Source organism: Hypanus sabinus, chromosome 1, assembly GCF_030144855.1.
Source record: "Hypanus sabinus isolate sHypSab1 chromosome 1, sHypSab1.hap1, whole genome shotgun sequence".
NCBI classification, from domain to species: Eukaryota; Metazoa; Chordata; class Chondrichthyes; order Myliobatiformes; family Dasyatidae; genus Hypanus; species Hypanus sabinus.
Window position 1 is genome coordinate 106,198,213 of NC_082706.1, and position 25,239 is coordinate 106,223,451.

Below are 25,239 nucleotides of genomic sequence, written 5' to 3' on the forward strand. Positions count from 1 at the left end.
TCACATTGGACACAGCTTATCCAAGTGATGGATAGGAGCAGCGATGTTCGTGCTGATTGGTGATCGGGATGTCAATTATCCTGCGTGGTCGTCGGGATAGAATCCCAAAAAGGCCAGGATATCGGCCGTCGGGCGGCGGAGTGAGGCTGTAGTGGGGGTCCATTTGTGCAAGGGGGATCAATTGGCAGACGGGGTCCAGTGCGACGAGACAGAGATCTCGTGACTGAAGAGGGATAGAGAGGAATTAGAGCGAGAACTGAGTGGTGGAGCGGAAATCTTGTGTGAGAGGGAACCAGTCCGGACATCCACCAAAACTAGAATAGTGATCTAGTAGCTCAGCGGAGATCTAGTAGGGGCCTAGTGGCGTTGGCAGAGCGGATTAGGGATCAAACGGGGATACAACGGCCATCGAGCAGTGATTAAGCGGCAAGGCGGGGATCAGACGCGATGCGGCTGGACGCTATTCTGACCCTGCTCCTGGTGTGCTGTGGCGCGGGGCTCGCCCAGTATGAGAAGTATAGTTTCCGCAGCTTCCCGCGGGACGAGCTGATGCCGCTGGAATCGGCTTATCGGCACGCACTGGATCAGTACACGGCAGAGAACTGGCAGGAGTGCGTGGACTTCCTGGAGATGAGCCTGAGACTCCACCGCTTGCTCCGAGACAGTGAGGCTTTTTGCAACCTCAACTGCAGCACGGTGCGATCCCAAGAACCCTCCCACTTCGGCCGCTTCACCGAGCTGCATCTCTTCAGCAACATCATGAGCCGAGCCCAGTGCCTGAAGAGATGCAAGCAAGGTCTGCCCGCCTTTCGCCAGTCCCAGCCCAGCCGGGAGACGCTGGAGGAGTTCGAGAAGCGCCAGGTCTACAAGTTCCTCCAGTTTGCCTACTTTAAGGTGAGAGAATGAGTTAGAACTCAAAACTCAACGGTGTTTGCAGAGATCTGTGACCAAGTGTAGAAAGAAGGTTGGGGCTGGGTGGGGGTGGGGGGGTGGGGGAGAAGAAGGCGTACCCAGCGGGCCTCCCCCCACCCCCATAGATACCTTTGTGCATGTCTGCATGGACTGTAAGTGAACCCTTGGATAGAGACACCAGATGGCACTGAGCATTTTACAAGAAAAAGTTTGTGAACCCTTTACAATTACCTGGTTTTCTCCAATAATTACTCATAAAATGTGGTCTTATCTTCATCTATGTCAAAATAATAGAGAAACACAATCTGCCTAAACTAATAAAAAGCAATTGTATTTTCAGCTCTTTGTTGAATACATTGTTTCATCATTCATAGTCCAGACTGGATGAATATGTGAACCTTTGTATTTAGTAACTGGTAGAACCTCCTTTAACAGCAATGACCTCCAACAAACGTTTCCTGTCACTGCTGATCAGATTTGCACAACAGCGGGGAAGAATTTTAGACCATTCCTCTAGACCAAACTGTTTCAGAGATACCTCGCATGAACAGCCTTCTTTAGGTCATGCCACATTATCTCAATTAGATCTCAATTGGACTCTGACTTGGCCTTCCAGAACATGCATTTTCTCTTTTTTAAACTATTCTGCTGTTGATTTACTTGTGTTTCAGATCATTGCCTTGTTGCATTATCCAGCTTCAGGTGACAGACCACTACCCTGACATTCTCCTGTAAAATGTCTTGATACGATTTTTAAATTCATTGTTCCCGCAACGATTGCAAGCTGTCCAAGCCCAAGGCAGCAAAGCAGCCCCAAACCACAATGCTTCATCTACCATGCTTCACAGTTAGGATGTGATTTTGCTGTTGGTGTGCAGAGCCCTTTCTCCTCCAAATATTTTTGCCAAAAAGTTAAACTTTTTCTCATCCCAGAAGCTATGTCATCACTATGTCCCAGAAGCACTCTGGAACACCCAGGTGGTCTTTTACAAACTTGAGATGTGTAGCACGGTATGTTTCTGGAGAGCAGTGGTTTCCTCCATGGTGTCCTTCCATGAACACCTTTCTTGTTCAGTGTTTTACATAGTGCAGACACATGATCAGAGACTTTAGCAAGTTCTAGATATTTCTGCAGGTCTTTTAATCTTACCCTTAGGTTCTTTTTCACCATCACATGTTGTGCTCTTTGCAGGATGCCCACTCCTAGGGAGAGTAGCAATGATACTGAACTTCCTCCATTTGTCGACAGTCTTTCTTGCGATAGACTGATGAACACTCAGGTCTTTAGAAAGCATTTATAGCCTTTTCCAGCTTCGTGCATCTGTACAATTCTTCTAAGGTCCTCTGACTTTAGAAGATTGGAGGCTTCCAATCCCATCTCCTTGATTGGAATACTTGACCCCAAGTATCTTTTGTGGAAGGCATTACCCCAGAAGCTTACATACCTTTTTTGAACCTAGACTGAGATTGTTTAAGTTGTGCATTCAGTATTAGTGACAAGTACAATTGTTTGTCATTAGATCAGGCAGATTGGGTTAGTTTATTATTGGGATGGGTGAAAATAAGACCACATTATGAGTAATTAATGCAGAAAACTAGATAATTGCAAAGAGTTCACAGACTTTTTCTTGCAATTCAATGCTCTCTCTGTCCCTAGCATTGTGAAGACTGGAGCTGGCCACATTGGCAAGAAACACTCCACTCAGCAGGATCCTGTTAGATATTGCTTGGCTGATGGTGAGATGGGTCCTCATCAGGACCTTTACACACAACCCGAGACTCTGTACCACCACAGCAGTTCTTGAATATGTCATGGGGTGAGACTGTCACCCTGATTCTTCTGTGTTTGCTAAGGTGGTTAGGAAGGTTATATAGAAGTGTGTTGAGGTAAATTTTGAGTGGCTACATAACACAGAGCTGTGGTCTGTTCCATGGACACACTGAAATAAACATCACTACTGCTTGAAGATGATCAATTCAGCAAAAGATGCACTTTGTTCTGCCAAAACTTATTGGTGTTCTAGTGAAAGGAACTGTTCACAGTTACAAAAGCTGGTTCTTTGGTCTACTATGATCAAGCTGGCCATCAGATACCTGTTCATACTAATCCAGTTTTCAGATACTAATTCAGATACCTGTTCATACTAATCCAGTTTTCAGATACCTGTTCATACTAATCCAGTTTTCAGATACCTGTTTTCAGATACTAATTCAGATACCTGTTCATACTAATCCAGTTTTCAGATACTAATTCAGATACCTGTTCATACTAATCCAGTTTTCAGATACCTGTTCATACTAATCCACTTGGCCTTAGATTTCTGTGCCACAGAGTGTCCCACCACCCTTTTCACACTTTGTGTTCCTGATTTCAATCTCTTGTATGAAAAAAATTCTTCCTCGTCCGCCTCCCCTTTTTTCCCCTCTGCTTAACATCATTTTCCTGCCACAGCAAATTGCTACATTCCATTGATATACAAAATCCATCAGTTTCTATATGGAAGGAACTCAATGAATGGGATTCTAAAATAGGGAACTTCAGAGGCATTTCCCCCTTGCCCCACTACTTTCAAATCTCGTAGTATCTCTCCTTTCAGTTAATCCTGACGAAGGGTCTTGGCCTGAAACGTCGACAGTGCTTCTCCCTAGAGATGCTGCCTGACCTGCTGTGTTCCACCAGCATTTTGTATGTGTTGTTTGAATTTCCAGCATCTGCAGATTTCCTTGTGTTTGAATTTCAGAGGTTTACTGCATCTTGAGTTCAAATTTCAAAGTAAGTTTATCAAAGTTCATATAGTATATGTCACCATATTCCATGAGATTCATTTCCTTGCAGCCATTCACATTTGGCTCTGTTCCTCTGGAACAGTGCCTCTGTTCTAAAGGGTTGTCCCTCAATTTTGAGGCTGTGCCCTCTAATTCTGAACACCCACACAACAGGAAACATCGTCTCCACATCAACCTTAACTAGTCCTTTCAACGGGTTTCAAATACAGAGAAACGTAATAGAAACACACGAAGGTGGACAAACAACCAATGGCAAGAGACAAGCTGTGCAAACAAAAGAACAACACAATAATAATAAATAATTAATAACTATTGAGAATGTAATTGAAGAGTCCTTGAAAACAAATCCACAGGTTGTGGGATCTGTGAAGAAACTTACAATTTCAGTCCTAACTGAATTACCCTTTATTTTGAGATAATGACCACTTTCTGCATTTGGAAGCCTTAGCCGGGGAAATATCCACAGTTTACATACTCTGTCAAGCACATTAAGATATTTGTTTCCATAAGGTCACTGATTGTTGTTAAACTGTAAATAGAGACCTAGCCTGCTCAATCTCTCTCTCTCTCTCTCTCTCTCTCAACTAAAAGACCCATGATACCAGGGAACAGAACAACGAATATTCCAGGACACAAATTCTCTAGCAAAGTGCATCATTATTCGGCAAGGAAACCAAAGTTCTATAGGGCTTCAGGAGTCTGTTTTCACCAGGGTGCCTGAGAATTTCAATGATCCAAGGTTTTCTACATAGGAAAACAAAGGATTGACAGTAAAATGGCTACGTTCAGTGCAACCTGGGTTACTTGTACACCCAAGGAAAACTGTACTCTTATACTCAGGTATGTTTTATTGTATTAAAGGGCAACATGGCATTGGCTTTCTAGTTGTACTAGAAACCCAAGTTCCTCTTAACATCATAATTTCCCAATTGTTCACCAACTAACAGTCTATTGTTATGATGAAGTAGAAAGTCTCACATTTTTCCATGTTCTCTTCCGTTGCTCTGTGATGACCATTTTACACTCATCCTTTTCACCTTGAATCGCAATTAGTTCCTCCATGAAACTGTAGATACCTGTGACTAAATCCACTGTTGCATGTAATGTACCTCCTCTGCTTTTAGATAATTGAAAAAAAGGGGATTTGAAGATCAGTACCTTAGAGCACATGGTGTACATAGCAGCAGTGATCGTAAGGAGCAGAATTAGCCCATTTGGCCCATCCAGTCTGCTCCGCCATTAAGTCATGGTTGATCCTTTTATTTCCCCTCCTCACCCCTTCTCTCCTTAACCTTTGATGCAGTGGCCAATCAAAAACCCAGTCTCTGCCTCAAGTGCACGCAATTACCTGGCCTCAACAGCTGCCTGTGGTAACAAATTTACCATCCTCTAACTAAACAAATTTCTCCTTATCTGTCTTAAATGGATGCCATTCTATCTTGAGGCTGTGCCTTCTTGTCCTAGATTCCCCCACCATGCGAAACATCCTTTCCACAACTTCTGCCTAGGCCTTTCAACATTCAAAAAGTTTCAATGAGGCTCCCCACCACCCCCCATTCTTCCAAGTTCCAGTGAGTACAGGCCCAGAGCCATCAAGTGTTTCTCATATGATAACCCTTTCATTCGCAGAATCAACCCTTCTCTGAAACTTCTCCAATACCAGCACATCTTTTCTTAGATAGGAAGCCCAAAACTGTTCACAATACTCAAGGTGAAGCCGCACCAGTGCCTTTTAAAGCCTCAGCATCACATTCCTGCTATTATATTCTAGACCTCTTGATACGAATGCTAATATTGCATTTGCCTCCTCAACACTGATTCAACCTGCAAGTGAACCTTTAAGGTGTTCTGCACAAGAACTTTCAGGTCCCTTTGCCTCTCAGATTTTTGGATTTTCTTGTCATACTCCGGATTGGGTTCCTTTAAATTTACCTTGTTTGTTACGATCCGGACCATTGACTCCTTGTTTCCCTTTAATTCCCTGTTTTCCCGTGTCCCTCGGGCTTGGTGATTAATGGCAACTTACTCTCGACTGAACCGGCAGTTTATAAGTCTCCAGCTTCACCGAAGCTAGTGCAAGCCTAAGTCATCTAGCTAAAGCCAACTAAGTTTCTTGCCGGAGCATGCGAAGTCTCCTCCTGAAGCAAGTGCCAGCAAGCCACCTTCGCCTGCCAGTGCATGTCCAGCAAAGTTAAACTGCTGGTGTGAGTCAGGAGCTCACCGCTGCATGGAGCAAACGTGCCTAGTTATAGTAATGTCTATCGTTGTGTGGTCTCTGTATCCATGTCCTGTGTCTAAAAGGGGTCCCGGCCCTGTACCCTAGAAGGGTCCTGACCCTCTGTCAAGAAGAGACCGGACTCCATCCTGTGTCTAAGGAGGATTCCTGGTTCAGTGTTTTATGTCTTGTGTCTGAGTCTGTCCCATGAATAAGAAGAGTCCCGGCTCAGTGTTATATGTCCTGTGTTTGAGTATCAAGTCCAAGCTCTGAGTCCAAGTCCAAGTCAAGTATCAAGACCTGAATCCAAGGTTCCAGTATCAAGTCCCAGCTCCAGGGTCCCAGTATCAAGACCTGGCTCCGGGGTTCCAGTATCAAGTCCAGGCTCCGGGTTCCAAGTATCAAGTCCTGGCTCCGAGGTTCCAGTATCAAGTTCTGACTCCGGTGTTCCAGTATCAAGTCGTGGCTCCGGGTTCCAAGTATCAAGTCCTGGCTCCGGGGTTCCAGTATCAAGCCCAGGCTCCGGGTTCCAAGTATCAAGTCCTGGCTCCGGGGTTCCAGTATCAAGTCCTGACTCCGGGGTCCCAGTATCAAGACCTGGCTCCGGGGTTCCAGTATCAAGTCCAGGCTCCGGGTTCCAAGTATCAAGTCCTGGCTCCGAGGTTCCAATATCAAGTCCTGGCTCCGGTGTTCCAGTATCAAGTCCAGGCTCCGGGGTCCCAGTATCAAGTCCAGGCTCCGGGGTCCCAGTATCAAGTCCAGGCTCCGGGGTTCCAGTATCAAGTCCTGGCTCCGGGGTTCCAGTATCAAGTCCAGGCTCCAGAGTCCCAGTATCAAGTCCAGGCTCCGGGGTCCCAGTATCAAGTCCTGGCTCCGGGGTCCCAGTATCAAGTCCTGGCTCCGGGGTTCCAGTATCAAGTCCAGGCTCCGGGTTCCAAGTATCAAGTCCTGGCTCCGGGGTTCCAGTATCAAGTCCAGGCTCCGGGGTTCCATTATCAAGTCCTGGCTCCGGGGTTCCATTATCAAGTCCAGGCTCCGGGTTCCAAGTATCAAGTCCTGGCTCCGGGGTTCCAGTATCAAGTCCTGACTCCGGGGTCCCAAGATCAAGACCTGGCTCCGGGTTCCAAGTATCAAGTCCTGGCTCCGGGGTTCCAGTATCAAGTCCAGGCTCCGGGGTCCCAGTATCAAGTCCAGGCTCCGGGGTCACAGAATCAAGTCCAGGCTCCGGGGTTACAGTATCAAGTCCAGGCTCCGGGGTTACAGTATCAAGTCCAGGCTCCGGGGTCCCAGTATCAAGTCCTGACTCCGGGGTCCCAGTATCAAGACCTGGCTCCGGGGTCCCAGTATCAAGTCGTGGCTCCGGGTTCCCAGTATCAAGTCGTGGCTCCGGGGTCCCAGTATCAAGTCGTGGCTCCGGGGTCCCAGTATCAAGTCGTGGCTCCGGTGTCCCAGTATCAAGTCCTGGCTCTGGGGTCCCAGTATCAAGTCCTGGCTCCGGGGTCCCAGTATCAAGTCCTGGCTCCGGGGTCCCAGTATCAAGTCCTGGCTCCGGGGTCCCAGTATCAAGACCTGGCTCCGGGGTTCCAGTATCAAGTCCAGGCTCCGGGTTCCAAGTATCAAGTCCTGGCTCCGGTGTTCCAGTATCAAGTCCTGGCTCCGGTGTTCCAGTATCAAGTCCAGGCTCCGGGGTCCCAGTATCAAGTCCAGGCTCCGGGGTCCCAGTATCAAGTCCAGGCTCCGGGGTTCCAGTATCAAGTCCTGGCTCCGGGGTTCCAGTATCAAGTCCAGGCTCCAGCGTCCCAGTATCAAGTCGTGGCTCCGGGGTCCCAGTATCAAGTCGTGGCTCCGGGGTCCCAGTATCAAGTCCTGGCTCCGGGGTCCCAGTATCAAGTCCTGGCTCCGGGTTCCAAGTATCAAGTCCTGGCTCCGGGGTTCCAGTATCAAGTCCAGGCTCCGGGGTTCCATTATCAAGTCCTGGCTCCGGGGTTCCATTATCAAGTCCTGGCTCCGGGGTTCCAGTATCAAGTCCAGGCTCCGGGTTCCAAGTATCAAGTCCTGGCTCCGGGGTTCCAGTATCAAGTCCAGGCTCCGGGTTCCAAGTATCAAGTCCTGGCTCCGGGGTTCCAGTATCAAGTCCTGACTCCGGGGTCCCAAGATCAAGACCTGGCTCCGGGGTTCCAGTATCAAGTCCAGGCTCCGGGGTTCCAGTATCAAGTCCTGGCTCCGGGGTTCCAGTATCAAGTCCTGGCTCCGAGGTTCCAGTATCAAGTTCTGACTCCGGTGTTCCAGTATCAAGTCGTGGCTCCGGGGTCCCAGTATCAAGTCCTGGCTCCGGGGTTCCAGTATCAAGTCCAGGCTCCGGGTTCCAAGTATCAAGTCCTGGCTCCGGGGTTCCAGTATCAAGTCCAGGCTCCGGGGTTCCATTATCAAGTCCTGGCTCCGGGGTTCCAGTATCAAGTCCTGGCTCCGGGTTCCAAGTATCAAGTCCAGGCTCCGGGGTTCCAGTATCAAGTCCTGGCTCCGGGTTCCAAGTATCAAGTCCAGGCTCCGGGGTTCCAGTATCAAGTCCTGGCTCCGGGGTTCCAGTATCAAGTCCAGGCTCCGGGGTCCCAGTATCAAGTCCAGGCTCCGGGGTTACAGTATCAAGTCCAGGCTCCGGGGTCCCAGTATCAAGTCCTGACTCCGGGGTCCCAGTATCAAGACCTGGCTCCGGGGTCCCAGTATCAAGTCCAGGCTCCGGGTTCCCAGTATCAAGTCGTGGCTCCGGGGTCCCAGTATCAAGTCGTGGCTCCGGGGTCCCAGTATCAAGTCGTGGCTCCGGTGTCCCAGTATCAAGTCCTGGCTCTGGGGTCCCAGTATCAAGTCCTGGCTCCGGGGTCCCAGTATCAAGTCCTGGCTCCGGGGTCCCAGTATCAAGTCCTGGCTCCGGGGTCCCAGTATCAAGTCCTGGCTCCGGGGTCCCAGTATCAAGTCCTGGCTCCGGGGTCCCAGTATCAAGTCCTGGCTCCGGGGTCCCGGTATCAAGTCCTGGCTCCGGGGTCCCGGTATCAAGACCTGGCTCCGGGGTCCCGGTATCAAGACCTGGCTCCGGGGTTCCGGTATCAAGTCCAGGCTCCGGGTTCCAAGTATCAATTCCTGGCTCCGAGGTTCCAGTATCAATTCCTGGCTCCGGGGTTCCTGTATCAATTCCTGGCTCCGGGGTTCCAGTATCAAGTCCTGGCTCCGGTGTTCCAGTATCAAGTCCTGGCTCCGGGGTCCCAGTATCAAGTCCTGACTCCGGGGTCCCAGTATCAAGACCTGGCTCCGGGGTCCCAGTATCAAGTCGTGGCTCCGGGTTCCCAGTATCAAGTCGTGGCTCCGGGGTCCCAGTATCAAGTCGTGGCTCCGGGGTCCCAGTATCAAGTCGTGGCTCCGGTGTCCCAGTATCAAGTCCTGGCTCTGGGGTCCCAGTATCAAGTCCTGGCTCCGGGGTCCCAGTATCAAGTCCTGGCTCCGGGGTCCCAGTATCAAGTCCTGGCTCCGGGGTCCCAGTATCAAGACCTGGCTCCGGGGTTCCAGTATCAAGTCCAGGCTCCGGGTTCCAAGTATCAAGTCCTGGCTCCGGTGTTCCAGTATCAAGTCCTGGCTCCGGTGTTCCAGTATCAAGTCCAGGCTCCGGGGTCCCAGTATCAAGTCCAGGCTCCGGGGTCCCAGTATCAAGTCCAGGCTCCGGGGTTCCAGTATCAAGTCCTGGCTCCGGGGTTCCAGTATCAAGTCCAGGCTCCAGCGTCCCAGTATCAAGTCGTGGCTCCGGGGTCCCAGTATCAAGTCGTGGCTCCGGGGTCCCAGTATCAAGTCCTGGCTCCGGGGTCCCAGTATCAAGTCCTGGCTCCGGGTTCCAAGTATCAAGTCCTGGCTCCGGGGTTCCAGTATCAAGTCCAGGCTCCGGGGTTCCATTATCAAGTCCTGGCTCCGGGGTTCCATTATCAAGTCCTGGCTCCGGGGTTCCAGTATCAAGTCCAGGCTCCGGGTTCCAAGTATCAAGTCCTGGCTCCGGGGTTCCAGTATCAAGTCCAGGCTCCGGGTTCCAAGTATCAAGTCCTGGCTCCGGGGTTCCAGTATCAAGTCCTGACTCCGGGGTCCCAAGATCAAGACCTGGCTCCGGGGTTCCAGTATCAAGTCCAGGCTCCGGGGTTCCAGTATCAAGTCCTGGCTCCGGGGTTCCAGTATCAAGTCCTGGCTCCGAGGTTCCAGTATCAAGTTCTGACTCCGGTGTTCCAGTATCAAGTCGTGGCTCCGGGGTCCCAGTATCAAGTCCTGGCTCCGGGGTTCCAGTATCAAGTCCAGGCTCCGGGTTCCAAGTATCAAGTCCTGGCTCCGGGGTTCCAGTATCAAGTCCAGGCTCCGGGGTTCCATTATCAAGTCCTGGCTCCGGGGTTCCAGTATCAAGTCCTGGCTCCGGGTTCCAAGTATCAAGTCCAGGCTCCGGGGTTCCAGTATCAAGTCCTGGCTCCGGGTTCCAAGTATCAAGTCCAGGCTCCGGGGTTCCAGTATCAAGTCCTGGCTCCGGGGTTCCAGTATCAAGTCCAGGCTCCGGGGTCCCAGTATCAAGTCCAGGCTCCGGGGTTACAGTATCAAGTCCAGGCTCCGGGGTCCCAGTATCAAGTCCTGACTCCGGGGTCCCAGTATCAAGACCTGGCTCCGGGGTCCCAGTATCAAGTCCAGGCTCCGGGTTCCCAGTATCAAGTCGTGGCTCCGGGGTCCCAGTATCAAGTCGTGGCTCCGGGGTCCCAGTATCAAGTCGTGGCTCCGGTGTCCCAGTATCAAGTCCTGGCTCTGGGGTCCCAGTATCAAGTCCTGGCTCCGGGGTCCCAGTATCAAGTCCTGGCTCCGGGGTCCCAGTATCAAGTCCTGGCTCCGGGGTCCCAGTATCAAGTCCTGGCTCCGGGGTCCCAGTATCAAGTCCTGGCTCCGGGGTCCCAGTATCAAGTCCTGGCTCCGGGGTCCCGGTATCAAGTCCTGGCTCCGGGGTCCCGGTATCAAGACCTGGCTCCGGGGTCCCGGTATCAAGACCTGGCTCCGGGGTTCCGGTATCAAGTCCAGGCTCCGGGTTCCAAGTATCAATTCCTGGCTCCGAGGTTCCAGTATCAATTCCTGGCTCCGGGGTTCCTGTATCAATTCCTGGCTCCGGGGTTCCAGTATCAAGTCCTGGCTCCGGTGTTCCAGTATCAAGTCCTGGCTCCGGTGTTCCAGTATCAAGTCCTGACTCCGGTGTTCCAGTATCAAGTCCTGGCTCCGGGGTTCCAGTATCAAGTCCAGGCTCCGGGGTGCCAGTATCAAGTCGTGGCTCCGGGGTCCCAGTATCAAGTCCAGGCTCCGGGGTCCCAGTATCAAGTCCAGGCTCCGGGGTCCCAGTATCAAGTCCAGGCTCCGGGGTCCCAGTATCAAGTCCAGGCTCCGGGGTCCCAGTATCAAGTCCAGGCTCCGGGGTCCCAGTATCAAGTCCTGGCTCCGGGGTTCCAGTATCAATTCCTGGCTCCGGGGTTCCAGTATCAATTCCTGGCTCCGGGGTTACAGTATCAAGACCAGGTTCCGGGGTCACAGTATCAAATCCTGGCTCCGGGGTCACAGTATCAAATCCTGGCTTCGGGGTCCCAGTATCAAGTCGTGGCTCCGGGGTCCCAGTATCAAGTCCTGGCTCCGGGGTCCCAGTATCAAGTCCTGGCTCCGGGGTCCCAGTATCAAGTCCTGGCTCCGGGGTCCCAGTATCAAGTCCTGGCTCCGGGGTCCCAGTATCAAGTCCTGGCTCCGGGGTTCCAGTATCAAGTCCTGGCTCCGGGGTTCCAGTATCAAGACCTGGCTCCGGGGTTCCAGTATCAAGACCTGGCTCCGGGGTCCCAGTATCAAGACCTGGCTCCGGGGTTCCAGTATCAAGTCCAGGCTCCGGGTTCCAGTATCAAGTCCAGGCTCCGGGTTCCAAGTATCAATTCCTGGCTCCGAGGTTCCAGTATCAATTCCTGGCTCCGAGGTTCCAGTATCAATTCCTGGCTCCGGGGTTCCAGTATCAAGTCCTGGCTCCGGGGTTCCAGTATCAAGTCCTGGCTCCGGGGTTCCAGTATCAAGTCCTGGCTCCGCTGTTCCAGTATCAAGTCCTGACTCCGGGGTTCCAGTATCAAGTCCTGACTCCGGGGTTCCAGTATCAAGTCCAGGCTCCGGGGTTCCAGTATCAAGTCCAGGCTCCGGGGTTCCAGTATCAAGTCGTGGCTCCGGGGTTCCAGTATCAAGTCGTGGCTCCGGGGTGCCAGTATCAAGTCCTGGCTCCGGGGTCCCAGTATCAAGTCCTGGCTCCGGGGTCCCAGTATCAAGTCCAGGCTCCGGGGTCCCAGTATCAAGTCCTGGCTCCGGGGTTCCATTATCAAGTCCTGGCTCCGGGGTTCCATTATCAAGTCCAGGCTCCGGGGTTCCATTATCAAGTCCAGGCTCCGGGTTCCAAGTATCAAGTCCAGGCTCCGGGGTTCCAGTATCAAGTCCAGGCTCCGGGTTCCAAGTATCAAGTCCTGGCTCCGGGGTTCCAGTATCAAGTCCTGGCTCCGAGGTTCCATTATCAAGTCCTGGCTCCGGGGTTCCATTATCAAGTCCTGGCTCCGGTGTTCCAGTATCAAGTCCTGGCTCCGGGTTCCAAGTATCAAGTCCTGGCTCCGGGGTCCCAGTATCAAGTCCTGGCTCCGGGGTCCCAGTATCAAGTCGTGGCTCCGGGGTCCCAGTATCAAGTCCTGGCTCCGGGGTCCCAGTATCAAGTCCTGGCTCCGGGGTTCCAGTATCAAGTCCTGCCTCCGGGGTCCCAGTATCAAGTCCTGACTCCGGGGTCCCAGTATCAAGTCCAGGCTCCGGTGTTCCAGTATCAAGTCCTGACTCCGGGGTTCCAGTATCAAGTCCTGACTCCGGGGTTCCAGTATCAAGTCCTGACTCCGGGGTTCCAGTATCAAGTCCAGGCTCCGGGGTCCCAGTATCAATTCCTGGCTCCGGGGTTCCAGTATCAAGTCCAGGCTCCGGGGTTACAGTATCAAGTCCAGGCTCCGGGGTCCCAGTATCTAGTCCTGGCTCCGGGGTCCCAGTATCAAGTCCTGGCTCCGGGGTCCCAGTATCAAGTCCTGGCTCCGGGGTCCCAGTATCAATTCCTGGCTCCGGGGTTCCAGTATCAAGTCCAGGCTCTGGGGTTACAGTATCAAGTCCAGGCTCCGGGTTACAGTATCAAGTCCAGGCTCCGGGTTACAGTATCAAGACCTGGCTCCGGTGTTCCAGTATCAAGTCGTGGCTCCGGGGTCCCAGTATCAAGTCGTGGCTCCGGGGTCCCAGTATCAAGTCGTGGCTCCGGGGTCCCAGTATCAAGTCGTGGCTCCGGGGTCCCAGTATCAAGTCGTGGCTCCGGGGTCCCAGTATCAAGTCCTGGCTCCGGGGTCCCAGTATCAAGTCCTGGCTCCGGGGTCCCAGTATCAAGTCCTGGCTCCGGGGTCCCAGTATCAAGTCCTGGCTCCGGGGTCCCAGTATCAAGTCCTGGCTCCGGGGTCCCAGTATCAAGTCCTGGCTCCGGAGTTCCAGTATCAAGTCCAGGCTCCGGAGTTCCAGTATCAAGTCCAGGCTCCGGGTTCCAAGTATCAAGTCCTGACTCCGAGGTTCCAGTATCAAGTCCTGACTCCGGGGTTCCAGTATCAATTCCTGGCTCCGGGGTTCCAGTATCAATTCCTGGCTCCGGGGTTCCAGTATCAAATCCAGGCTCCGGGGTTCCAGTATCAAGTCCAGGCTCCGGGGTTCCAGTATCAAGTCCAGGCTCCGGGGTTCCAGTATCAAGTCCTGGCTCCGGGGTTCCAGTATCAAGTCCTGGCTCCGGTGTTCCAGTATCAAGTCCTGGCTCCGGTGTTCCAGTATCAAGTCCAGGCTCCGGGGTTCCAGTATCAAGTCCAGGCTCCGGGGTCCCAGTATCAAGTCCAGGCTCCGGGGTCCCAGTATCAAGTCCTGGCTCCGGGGTCCCAGTATCAAGTCCTGACTCCGGGGTCCCCGTATCAAGACCTGACTCCGGGGTCCCCGTATCAAGACCTGGCTCCGGGGTTCCAGTATCAAGTCCAGGCTCCGGGGTTCCAGTATCAAGTCCAGGATCCGGGTTCCAAGTATCAAGTCGTGGCTCCGGGGTCCCGGTATCAAGTCCTGGCTCCGGGGTCCCGGTATCAAGTCGTGGCTCCGGGGTCCCGGTATCAAGTCCTGGCTCCGGGGCTCCAGTATCAAGTCCTGGCTCCGGGGTCCCAGTATCAAGTCCTGGCTCCGGGGTCCCAGTATCAAGACCTGGCTCCGGGGTCCCAGTATCAAGTCCTGGCTCCGGGGTCCCAGTATCAAGTCCTGACTCCGGGGTCCCAGTATCAAGACCTGGCTCCGGGGTCCCAGTATCAAGTCCAGGCTCCGGGTTCCAAGTATCAAGTCCAGGCTCCGGGTTCCAAGTATCAAGTCCAGGCTCCGGGGTTCCAGTATCAATTCCTGGCTCCGGGGTTCCAGTATCAAGTCCAGGCTCCGGGGTTACAGTATCAAGTCCAGGCTCCGGGGTTCCAGTATCAAGTCCTGGCTCCGCGGTTCCAGTATCAAGTCCTGGCTCCGGTGTTCCAGTATCAAGTCCAGGCTCCGGGGTCCCAGTATCAAGTCCAGGCTCCGGGGTCCCAGTATGAAGTCCAGGCTCCGGGGTTACAGTATCTAGTCCAGGCTCCGGGGTTCCAGTATCAAATCCAGGCTCCGTGGTTCCAGTATCAAGTCCTGACTCCGGGGTCCCAGTATCAATTCCTGGCTCCGGGGTTCCAATATCAAGTCCTGGCTCCGGGGTTCCAGTATCAATTCCTGGCTCTGGGGTTCCAGTATCAAGACCAGGTTCCGGGGTTACAGTATCAAATCCTGGCTCCGGTGTCCCAGTATCAAGTCGTGGCTCCGGGGTCCCAGTATCAAGTCCTGGCTCCGGGGTCCCAGTATCAAGTCCTGGCTCCGGGGTCCCAGTATCAAGTCCTGGCTCCGGGGTCCCAGTATCAAGTCCTGGCTCCGGGGTTCCAGTATCAAGTCCTGGCTCCGGGGTCCCAGTATCAAGTCCTGGCTCCGGGGTCCCAGTATCAAGACCTGGCTCCGGGGTCCCAGTATCAAGACCTGGCTCCGGGGTTCCAGTATCAAGTCCAGGCTCCGGGTTCCAAGTATCAAGTCCTGGCTCCGAGGTTCCAGTATCAATTCCTGGCTCCGGGGTTCCAGTATCAAGTCCAGGCTCCGGGGTTCCAGTATCAAGTCCTGGCTCCGGGGTTCCAGTATCAAGTCCTCACTCCGGTGTTCCAGTATCAAGTCCTGACTCCGGGGTTCCAGTATCAAGTCCTGGCTCCGGGGTTCCAGTATCAAGTCCAGGCTCCGGGGTTCCAGTATCAAGTCCAGGCTCCAGAGTCCGAGTATCAAGTCGTGGCTCCGGGGTTCCAGTATCAAGTCGTGGCTCCGGGGTCCCAGTATCAAGTCCTGGCTCCGGGGTCCCAGTATCAAGTCCAGGCTCCGGGGTCCCAGTATCAAGTCCAGGCTCCGGGGTCCCAGTATCAAGTCCTGGCTCTGAGGTTCCAGTATCAAGTCCAGGCTCCGGGGTCCCAGTATCAAGTCCTGGCTCCGGGGTTCCAATATCAAGTCCTGGCTCCGGGGTTCCAGTATCAATTCCTGGCTCTGGGGTTCCAGTATCAAGACCAGGTTCCGGGGTTACAGTATCAAATCCTGGCTCCGGGGTTCCAGTATCAAATCCAGGCTCCGGGGTTCCAGTGTCAAGTCCTGGTCCGGGGTTCCAGTATCAAGTCCAGGCTCCGGGGTCCGTTTTCTGAGTCCTGGCTCTGATCCCCGAGCTTCCAGTCCCTGAGTCCCAGCCTTGTCCAGGGCCTGAGTCCTTATCCGTTATGCCTATTCCTGCTTCCACTGCTCTCCTTGATTTCTCTCTATTCTATCCTTGCGTCACGGCTCTACTGGTAACCAGTAATAAACTCTATTTAGTTAATGCTATGAAACTTGTTTGTGTCCTGCATTTGGGTCCTTCCCCAGCACCCTTGTCCGCACATTGTGACATTTCTTGCCTTTTAGAAAATAGTCTGCACATTTATTTCTACTACCAAAATGCATTTGCCACTTTCTCCAAGTCCTTCTGCAGCCATCTTGTTTCCTAGAAACTACCTGCTGTTCTATCAATCTTCGTACCCTCTACAAACTTGGCAACAAAGCCATCTATTCCATCATCTAAATCATTGATATACAGAATAAAAACGAGTCCCAACAACAACCTCTGCAAACACCACTAGTCACTGGCAGCCAACCAGAAAAAGATCCTTTTATTCACACTTGCTGCCTCCTACCAATCAGCCAATGCTCTAATCATGCTAGTAACTTTCCTGTAATATCATGGGCTTTATAAGCTGCCGCACATGTGGCACCTTGCCAATGGCCTTCTGAAAATCCAAATATGCAACATCACTGCATCCCCTTTATCTGTCCTACTTGTAATCTTCTCAAAAACTTGCAACAGGTTTGTCAGGCAAGATTTTCCCTCAAGGAAACCATGCTGACTTTGTCCTATCTTGTTCCATCTCACCAAGTACTCCATAACCTCATGCTAATAATTGACTCCTTCCCAACCACTGATGCAAGGTTAACTGATCTATAATTTCCTTTCTGCTGCCTCCCTCCTTTCTTAGAGTAGAGTGAGGTCTGCAATTTTCCAGTCCTCCGGAACCTTGTCTGAGTCCAATTATTATTGAAATATCTTTACTAATGCATCCACAATCTCTATCACTGCTTCTTTCAGAGCCCTAATGTGCAATTCATCTGGTCCGGGCGACTTTTGTACCCTTAAGTCTTTCAGTTTTTTGAGCGCCTTCTAAGTTATAATAGTAACTGCATTCACTTCTCTTCCCTCACATCCTGCAACATCTGATACACTGCTAGTGTCTTCCATACATGTATATACATACTTGAAAAAGCTTCCTTTACCCACCTTGATATTGTTTGCTAATTTGTTTTCGTATTTCATCTTTTCCCTCCTAATGATTCTTTTAGTTGCTCTCTGTAGGGTTTTAAAAGCTTCCCAATCCTCTTCCTTCCCACTAATTTTTACTTATCTACTCTCTTTCACTTTTACATTAGCTATGACTCCCCATGTCAGCCACAGTTGTACTATTTTGTCATTTCAGTATTTCTTTGTTTTTGGGATACAAAATCTCCTTCCAATTTACTTTGGCCAACTCCTCTCTCATACCGCTGTTTTTTTCCTTTACTCCACTGAAATACTGCTATGTCAGACTTTACTTTCTTCCTATCAAATTTCAAATTGAGCTCAATCCTATTTTGATCAATGCCTCTTAAGGGTTCCTTTATCTTACTCCATGGAGCATGTGGGGATCTTCTGATATCCAGGCATTCTTTCTTTTTTCTTCTCTCTTTTTTTACTACAGGGATATGTTAGGGGGGAGGGGTTCAGGGGAGGGGGGAAGTGTTGATAATTTGTTTTCTTTCTGTAACCTATTTGAAAATTCAATAAATTTTTTTTAAAAATGGGTTCCTTTATCTTAAGCTCCCCAATCACCTCTGGTTCTTTACATAACACCCAATCCTGTATAACTAATAGTAGGCTCAAAGACAACTGCTCTAAAGAGCCATCTCTTGGGCATTCAACAAATTCACTCTTGAGATTCACTACCAAACTGATTCTCCCAATCGACCTGCATTTTAAAATCTCCCATGACTATCATAACATTCTCTTTTGACCTACCTTTTTCTATTTACTGTGGTAATCTGTAGTCTATATCCCAGCTACTGTTTGGAGGCCTGTTTATAACTGCTATCAGGTCCCATTGCAGTTTCTTAACTCAACCCACAGGGATTCAACATCTTCTAATCCTATGTCACAACTTTCTGATGATTTGATACCATTCTTTACCAGCAGAGCCACCTCACCCCCTCTGCCTATCCCTCCAATACAATGTGCAACCTTGGACATTCAGCTCCCATCCGTCCTTCAGCCACAATTCAGTGATGGCCACAACATCATACCCGACATTTTGTAAAAGTTCCACACGACTATGCATGTTATTTCTTATACTCCTTGCATTGAAATACAACTCTTTGAGTACTGTATTTGCTACCCTTTTTGATTCTGCATCCCTAATGCACTGAAACTCACCCTGCTAGCTGCAACTTTGCCCCATCATCTGCCTTCTCTTCTTGACAGTCGGACTGCATGCTATATTTTTTGTAAACCATCCATCCTATCCCGAGTACTTTCACTCCAGTTCCCACCCCCCTGCCAAATTAGGTTAAACCCTCTTCACAGCTCTAACAACCTGCCCACCAGAATATTTGTCACACCTCAGGTTCAGGTGCAACCTGTCCCTATTGTATAGGTCATACCTTCTCCAGAAGAGATCCCAACGATCCAAGAAGCTGAAGCCATGCCCCCTGCACTGGCTTCTCAGCCATGTATTGATCTGCTGGATCATCCTGTTTCTACCCTCACTGGCACTTTGCACAAGTAGCAGTCCAGAAATAACCTCACTGGAGGTCCTGCTTCTCAGCTTTCTGAGTAGCTCTCCAAATTCTCTCTACCAAGACCTCATTTCTTTTCCTTCCTACGTCATTGGTACCAATATGTATCAAGACATCTGGCTGCTCTCCCTCCCTCTCCAAAATGCTGAGGATGTGGTCCAAGATATCACTGACCCTGGTCCCTTGGAGGCAATACAAGACATAGGAGCAGAATTAGGCCATTCAGTCCATTGAGTCTGCACCACCATTCTGTCATGGCTGATCCTGGATCGTCTTCAACCCCACACATCTGCTTTCTCACCATAACATAGTTTTCTGATTGGTCAGAAAATCAATCAATTATCGCTTTAAACATATCCACGCTCTTGGCCTCCACAGCTGTCTAATAGAGCATTCCACAGGTTCTCTACTCTGTGGCTCCAAAAGAAGAAAATAAAATCCTCTTTGCCTCTGTTCTAAAGGGTTGTCCCTCAATTTTGAGGCTGTGCCCGGTAGTTCTGAACACCCACACAACAGGAATTATCGTCTCCACATCAACCTTATCTAGCCCTTTCAACAAGTTTCAATAAGATCTAACCCCACTCCCCCCAACATTCTTTGAAATTACAGTGAATACAGGCACAAAGCAGCCAAACACTCCTCATATGTTAACCCTTTCATCTTCAGGAAACTCCTCTGGACTCTCCAATGACAACACATCCTTTCTGAGATATAGGCCCCAAAACTGTTTACGATATGCCAAGTGCAGCCCGACTAGTGCCTTATAAAGCATCAGCATTATCTCTTTGTTTTATATTCTATTCCCCTTGAAATGAATGCCAACATTGCATTTGCCTTCTTCACCACAGACTCAACCTGTAAATTAACTTATAGGAATCTTGCACAAGGACTCCCAAGACCCTTTGCACCTCTGAAGTTTGAATTTTCTCTCCATTTAGATAATAGTCTGCACTATTGTTCCATTTATCAAAATGCAACATCATTCATTTCCCAACACTGTATTCCATCTGCCACTTTTTTTGCCCATTCTTCCAATTTGTCCAAATCCTGCTAAAATTGCATTGCTTCCTCAGCATTGCCTATCCCTCCACCTGTCTTCATATCATCTTTGCCACAAAGCCATCAATTCCATTATCTAAATCACTGACAATGTGAAAAGCAGCAGTCCCAATACTGATACCTGTGGAACACCACTAGTCACAGGCAGTCGACTAGAAAAGGTCCCCTTTATTTTTGCTCGCTGCCTCCTGCCTGTCAGCCATTATTCTATCCATGCCAGTATCTCTCCTATAATGCCAAGAGATTTTATCTTGTTAAGCAGCCTCGTGTGGCACCTTATCAAATGCCTTCTGAAAATCCAAGTAAATGACATCTACTGCTTCTCTTTTGTCCGCCATGCTTGTTACTTTCTCGAAGAACTCCCAACAGATTTGTCAGACAAGATTTCCCTTTACAGAAACCATGTTGACTTTGACTTATTTTATCATTAGTTTCCAGGTATCCCAAAACCTCGTCATTAATAACCTCGTCATAAACCACTTCCCCAACCACTGATATTAAGCTAAATGGCCTGCAATTTCTTTTGCCTTCCTCACTTCTTCACCATATCATCAAAAACCTTGGCAAACTTCTGTAGATGTGTGCTGAAAGTCTGCTGACTGGCTGCATTACAGCTTGGTATGAGAATACCAACGCCTTTGAGCAGAAAATCCTACGAAAGGTTGTGGACTTGACACAGTACATCACAAGTAAAACCCTCCCAAACATTGAGCACATCTACATGAAATGTTGCCTTAGAAAAGCAACATCCATCATCAAAGATCCTCACAACCCAGGCCATGCTCTTTTCTCACTGCTGCTATCAGGTAGAAGGTACAGGAGCCTGAGGACTCAGAGCACAATGTTCATGAACAGATACTGGCCCTTAACCATCAGGGTCTTGAACAAAAGGTGATAACTACACTCATTTAAGGACTCTTTTATCTTGTTATTTTATGTTCGTTATTGCTTTTCATTTATTATGTGCATTTGCACAGTTTGTTTACAGTTACTGTTCTATAGATTTGCTAAGTATGCAGTTTCAAGTTCCTGGGCATCAAGATCTCTGAGGACCTAAACTGGTCCCAACATATCAATGCAGTTATAAAGAAGGCAAGACAGCAACTATATTTCATTAGGAGTTTGAAGAGATTTGATGTGTCTGATATGGAGGGGCTACTGCACAGGACTGAAAGAAGCTACAGAAGGTTGTAAATCTAGTCAGCTCCATCTTGGGTACTAGCCTACAAGGTACCCAGGACATCTTCAGGGAGTGGTGTCTCAGAAAGGCAGCATCCATTACTAAGGATCTCCAGCACCCAGGGCATGACCTTTTCTCACTGTTACCATCAGGCAGGAGGTACAGAAGCCTGAAGGCACATAGTGAATCAGGAACAGCTTCTTCCCCTGTGCTGTCCAATTCCTAAATTGACATTGAAGCTTTGGACACTACCTCACTTTTAAAAAATATATGGTATTTCTGTTTTTGCACATTTAAAAAGATCTATTCAATATGTATAAAATTGATTTACTTATTTATTTATTTATTATTATGTTTTATTTTATTATAATTTTTTCTCTCCCTCTGCTAGATTATGTATTGTATTGAACTGCTGCTGCTAAGTTAACAAATTTCATGTCACATGCTGGTGATAATAAACCTGATTCTGATTCTGAAATCTTGAGCCATGATTATCAATTAGTGGAACCATCCTGAACCTTCAAAGGGGCTACATCAGCTATCCAAACTCCAGGGAGTTTAGGCATCTAAATCCCAGAAGCTGGTGCAGTTGGGGGCATCTCATAACAGGACGCCTCCCCTACGGCTGACTCCTGACGGCCCCGGCTGCTGGGAGAGGCAGTGATGGTAATCGCTGATGAGAGCTGGATTCAGGATGTCTCTTTGGGGCACCCAGCACCTTTCGTCAGGTCGGAATCCTCATGGCAGCCACGAATCTCTGACCTGCATTCCCAAAGCGCAGTGGCCCAGGTCAGAGCTTTTCCAGTCAGAAGAGAGATAATGAAAGCCATCGTTTCACACTCCAGAGGGAACCAGGACAATCGAAGTTCAGAAACTAACGGGCACCGGAGGAGGAAGCCACAGCAAGAGCCCAGGCCACTGTCAAATCTCTCTGGGGTCAGAAGATGGACTGGCTCCGCAGAGCGACCGACAACCTCACCTGACCAACTTTGGCTACCCTCCTGCAATAGTTGGCAAACGGCAACCTGGCGGTTGTGTCTCTCCAGGCTCTGTCTTGAAACTTACTTGCTGTGGCGGGCCACAGCAGACAAAAGGCCCCGTCACCCCACTGGGTCCATGTTGGCTCAATCGTACTGTGACAAGAGTCCTTGACGAGGATGGCTTGGACCCAAATGCTGGAGTATTCGAAGCGAGGATTGAGCAAGTGGCGCGGTTAGGGGTGTCTCGTAACAAAGGTTTTCTGAAAATCCAAATACACTGCATCTAGTCATAAAGTTATACAGAAAGGAAACAGTTCCTCCAGGTCAACATATCAGTGCCGACCAGGTGCATACACGATCAATTCCCGCTTGGCTGTGTTTAACCCATATCTTTCTAAAGCTTTCCTATCCATGTACAAACCTGTCTAAATGTCTTTTGACTGCTATAATCCTACCCACCTCTACTGCTTACTCTGGCAGCTGGTTTTACATACCCACCACTCCCTGCGTGAAAAAATACTCCTCCTGAGGTCCCCTTTAAATCTTCCTCTCTTATTAAACTCATGTCCAGTTTTATAATCTCTCCACCCTTTGAAAAAGACTGATCATTCACCTTGTGTATGCCACTCATGATTTTATAAACATCACCACTCAGCCTCCTACCCTTTGGAGAAACAGTCCTATCTTATCCAATACATCCTTATAACTCAAGCACTCAGTCCCACTAATATCCTTCTAAATCTTTTTCTGCACACTTTTCAGTTTAATGACATACTTTCTTCAACTAGGTGACCAGATTTGTGCACAATATTCCAAGTGTTGTCTCTCTAAAGTCTTGTACAGCTGAAACATGACGTCCCAACACTTGTACCCATTACACTGACCAATGAAGGACAGCATGCCGAATACCGTCATCACCATCCTGTCTACCTGTGGCATCCTTTTCATGGATTGTTGTATCAGCACTTATGAGCTTTCTGTTCGATAGCACTTCCCAGGATCCTGTCATTTTCTGTGAATGTCTTGCCTCGGTTTAACTTGCGTATGTCTGAGGTAAATTCTGTTTGCTATTCCTTGGCATGCTTCCCCAGTTGTCCTAGATCCACCAATACCTCCTATTTCATACTGCAGATATGTTCCAAGTTAGCACTATTCCCTGGCTTCCAACATCTACTGGGTGCATCTTACCTGTTGATAATTCTCACCATACGTTTGTCTCTCATAATTATCTCAGTGTTGGGATTCGAGCGTTAGCCAAAACAATTGAGGAAAAAAAGGATTTGTCCTTCTGCAGACATTTACAGGCCACCCAGTAGTTTCTTGCTCCCAAAACAACAGATATGGGGAACTTATTTTCACAATTGGTGCTCTGAGATATAGACTGGTTGGCTCTGTTTAAGCACTCATCTCCTTTAGTCTTTCCCCTCAGCTCTGTCAATTTGATCCCTATAATTTACTTAGATGCCTAAATTATTCAGTTAGACTGCTTCTGTGGCTACTGTGAATATTATCACAAGTAGTGTTCTGGGGTTGGTGGTTTAAAAACCATAGCAAAGATGACACTGGAAGCTATTGCAATATTCCGTTTCTCAGTCCCACATTTGAATTGTTGCTTCAGAAAGTGTCATTTACCATTTAACTTGGGGCCTTCACTTCCTTCAGCTAGTCACTCAGTAATTTTCCTCTGGTGGAAATTGAAGCAAAGTGATTTGCAGTGAGTAAATGTGGAGGGAGGCTGTGCTCAGTGACACCTGGCATTTCCTGTTGCAATGTGTGCTTCGTGGGATGAATTCAGGTTACCCCCTGTAAAAAGTTGGGGATCTCTCATTTTTAGACCCTGTGGGTTTCTGCTTTTACTCTCTGAAAGGAAGTTTAGAATATTTCCTGCTGCCTCCACAGTAATTCATCAATATGTAGGAATAGATATTGAGAAGATCATAAAGTAGTGGCTGATTATGATGACCATTCCACCTGTTTAAATCTGCTGTCCTCCGCTAATATTTCCATTTCTGTAGAAGCACATTATGTCCCAATAAACAATAAAAAAGTTCCCTTCTTTCACTTTGCATTAATTCTAACAGACAGGCAGTGACAGTGTGCGGAATTACATCATACTGATGGACTCCAAATAGCAATCCTCCTCTAAACTCTTAACAGGAAGTTCCTCTCTCCGACACAAAACTCAAAAAACAGCTTAAGATCAGGCAGGTAGATAGAGGGGTATGGTATGTACATTACTGATGTGGCTGCTGAGGCACCAGGTCATGTGGAGCATTATACCAATAGTAGATCTGCACAAAATGCATTGAGGAAGAGTCAGGGTGTTTGAATTCTGACAAGAGCTCTGTCCAGATCTCATCAAGGAAATATCAGCTTATTGGGAAGTTCTTTCCACTTTGATGGTGCTAGTTTCTGATTGATTATATTGCAGCCTAACGGAGCTCTTTGTCCTTTTGTATCAGGTCAATAACATTCCTAAGGCCATCTCAGCAGCACATACCTTCCTCCAGAAGCACCCGGATGATACAATGATGCAGCAGAACATGGATTATTACAGCAGCTTACCTGGCTCTGATGAGTTCATCAATGATCTGGAAGTGAAAAGCTATGAGGTGAGTGGAAGGCCTCAGAGTGTTCCTGGCTGGGACCTCTTCCAGCTGTTGGCGCCGATTAACTGGACTCTTGACAGCTTGCACTCATTCCTCAAACACGCTCTATGTACTTGTGCACGTGCAGAATAGCATGACCCCTTTCAGCACGCTACTCTGAAATCTGAACAAAGAAATGCCATTTTTATACAGAACTTGACCAGTTATATGCAAATATTGATCCAATAGGAACTTAGTGCACTTCTGAATCCCATCATTCCCATATTTAATTGCCAAATGTAATGGATATTTCTTTACCATTCTTCACCAATTAAATCCATGCATTAAAGGGCAGTATTTGAATATTAAGATAATGGTTCAATGGTAAGTGTTGCCCTAGAATCCTCGCTTGCATCTTTATCTTGTCTTGGTGTACTCAGTGCCCTTGGTTCCCGGGCTTGTACAGAAAGGCTATACAAAGTTCATGTTCAGCCTGGGTCTGCACACTGTCTCTGACAGATTATCATCTTGACTGTTGCCTCAGTGAGCTTTCACCAAAATACTGTACAAAGCGTCTGCTCTATTCGGTTAGCACATATTTTAACATTTACTTTGCTGCAAATTCCACACAGTCACTGTTGCTTTCCCGTGTGTCCGAACTGAATGGAGGAACAGAGCAAAGATTGTCACTAAAATGGCACGTATGAGCAGAGAGATAAGTGAGGGAAAATGTAGAGATCCAGAGGACCTAGTGTGAGTGGAGAGACCAGTGACTAATGATGCAGAGATCCAGTGGACCTAGTTTCAGTGGAGAAACCAGTGACTGGTTTGAGATCCAGTGAACCCACTGTAAGTGGGTGCTGAGATGCAGAGATCCAGTGGATCCAGTGTGAGTGGAGAAACCAGTGACTAGGTGCAGACATCCAGTGGAACCACTAACCAGTGGTACAGAGTGCCTGT

General features: G+C 49.2%; 1 protein-coding gene across 2 annotated transcripts in view; it reads left to right on the forward strand.

Moving 5' to 3' along the window:
• Positions 1 to 67: 67 nt before the first annotated feature.
• The window catches only part of crtap (cartilage associated protein), a 41,702-nt gene continuing 16,530 nt past the window's right edge, over positions 68 to 25,239 (forward strand). The window contains exons 1-2 of one of the 2 annotated variants that reach the window (XM_059973730.1): positions 68 to 894; positions 24,154 to 24,303. In XM_059973730.1, coding sequence (XP_059829713.1) covers positions 448 to 894; positions 24,154 to 24,303 — 597 coding nt within the window. In that variant the 5' untranslated portion in view covers positions 68 to 447. The remainder of the gene's footprint in view (positions 895 to 24,153; positions 24,304 to 25,239) is intronic. The other variant, XM_059973721.1, reaches the window with a different exon arrangement.